Consider the following 2,277-nt stretch of genomic DNA (forward strand, 5'->3'; position numbering starts at 1 on the left):
CAACCGCAGTGGCCTTGCAGCTAGAGAGGAAGTCAGGAGAAACATGGTTCCTCTACAGTATGGTTTCCTGGGTCACTGGGGAAGCTAGCCAGTTGGATGCTGCCACTGTCCTGCCGAAAACTCCAACTTGCCAAGAACTCCAATCACTTCCGGTGACTATACATCATGAATAATTGGAGATTTTGACAACTTGGTGTTTTCACAGAACAGGTGGCATATACACTCCTGCACACGCTATGAGTGGAAATTGTTAGGCCACTCGCTAGTAACCAACAACATGGCTGCCTCCAAGGCGGTGACAACTAGTGGGCAGACTAACAATGTCCACTCATTATAGCGTGTACCAGAGTGTAAAGGCTGCCAGTGTTCTGTGAAAACACCAAGTGGTCAAAATCTCCAATTATTCCTGGTGTAGAGTCACTTGGAAGTAACATCTATGGAGTTTTCAGCAGAACACCACTCCACGTGACTCTGGCAGCCATCTTGGGTCAGGCAGAGCCTTTTTAAGGCTCTGGCTCCCAGGTTCAATGTGCATTTTCAAGTTGGTAGAGAATGGTACCCGTTCCTGTTAGGAACAGCACTAGTAGTAGAGAATGTTCCTGACGAGGATACAAAGCATAGGGATGAATTCCTCTGGACATCATCTCTCTTGGGCACGAGATGACCAGGCCACATTCTGCTCTTTTAACAGACGCTGTCAGTATGGCTGATACCTGCCCTCTTCTCATTACTGGAAACCATGAGTGCACCCAGTTGGGCAGCCTTCCCACTGGGTCTGTTGCTGTATTATTTCAATACAAGTTTTTCATTACACCTGACTGTGTGAATTATTGCTGCAGCACCATACTGCACTCCATCTACAGGCGTTCTGATCTACCTGCAAGAAATGTAAACATTTTTGTTGGTTACAGAAGCTTGGTGGCTTTTATGAAAGAAAGTAAGAAGTGGAAGGGCAGGAAGCAAACATGCCAGATCCAGGAGCATTCTAAAAGATGGAAAAACACACATGCAGGTATCTGTTGGTGCAAGAACTATGCCCTGATGTCAGGTCTTGTTGTTTAGGTTTATTTGGACAAAATGTTCCTGCTATGGTCAGCGGTAAACATGGTACAACATTTTTCTATAACATTAAATAGAAATTAAGAATAGTAACCCTTTCCCTCATATACGGGTCCTATGTATAGCTGGCTTTAAAACTCAACTCCAGGGAAACAGCCAAATACACACAGTCATATTGTCCACTGATACTCTAGGGTTTTTATTTTTTATTGAATCTATAGCTGAATTAGGAGCATTTTATTTCTGGCTTGAGTTCTGCTTTAATCGCTTTAAAAAAGTCCCTTCAAACAAGTATGGGTGCAAATATTTTGTGTATATTTACGGAAAACATTATCTCTTATCCCATAAATGAGAGGACTGATGAACCTTGGAAGACACATAAAGAAGAAGAAGTTGACTGATGGAACAAAGCCATAGGTTTTTCCCAGAAACATGTCTGTGAAAATGGAAGAGAAGGACATAATGCACAAGAAAAGCTGAAATGCGTGGAGCAGGACCGTTTTCCCAGCCTTAAAGGCAGAAGACTTGCCGGAACGTATTTGTTGAGCAGCCAGCATGACCTTGATATAGGTGAATATGATTATTAGTCCCACCGTGGAGAAGCTGAGGATGGGGACCATAAACCTTATGGTGCTTTGTACTTGGTTCTTTGAAAAAAGGAGCCAGTCACATACCATATAGAGAGAGTAAAAGTCTCTGTCAACAGAGAAATTCAATGCAACGAAGTCAATGCCAATGGGGACTAACCCCAAAGCCCACATTAGAACAATCATATAATTACACCAGCGGACATTGCAAGTTTGACCATGTCTTAACGGGTAACAGATTGCTATATAACGCTCTACTGACATAATGGCCAGGTTGTAAGGCGTGACATAAAAGGAGGAAGTCGTAAAAGTAATGATAGCATAGCACACTGGTGCTGGCATGTACAAAAGGTAAATGGCAGAGACAAACAAAAAAAAAGAAATCAGCAGATAGAGCATATCGTTGACAAGCATGTGAACAAAAAGCATGTAACGGGCCATTTCTTGTAGTTGCGGTGAGGTGAGGTAGACATGGAGTATCATGGACAAGCAGGGGTAGAAAACTGTGAAAGATAGCACAATTAGGTTAAGGAGGATCAACTGTGTAATTTGTGGCTTATTGTATGGAATGGATCCTTGAGTTGCAATACTGTAATTGGTTGAGAGGTTGACCATGTCTCCGTGGTTGTGG

General features: G+C 42.8%; 1 protein-coding gene across 1 annotated transcript; it reads right to left on the reverse strand.

Annotated features, from left to right (window-relative positions):
- Positions 1–1,328: 1,328 nt before the first annotated feature.
- Positions 1,329–2,261, reverse strand: LOC309548267 (odorant receptor 131-2-like; the record flags this gene model as incomplete). The annotated part of the gene is made up of 1 exon (XM_082248214.1): positions 1,329–2,261. One exon carries the CDS (start codon positions 2,259–2,261, stop codon positions 1,329–1,331), a length of 933 nt encoding a protein of 310 aa, XP_082104340.1.
- Positions 2,262–2,277: the final 16 nt, after the last annotated feature.

The sequence above is a fragment of the Pelophylax lessonae genome (assembly GCF_965119305.1).
Source record: "Pelophylax lessonae genome assembly, chromosome: 2".
In the NCBI taxonomy this organism is placed as follows: Eukaryota; Metazoa; Chordata; class Amphibia; order Anura; family Ranidae; genus Pelophylax; species Pelophylax lessonae.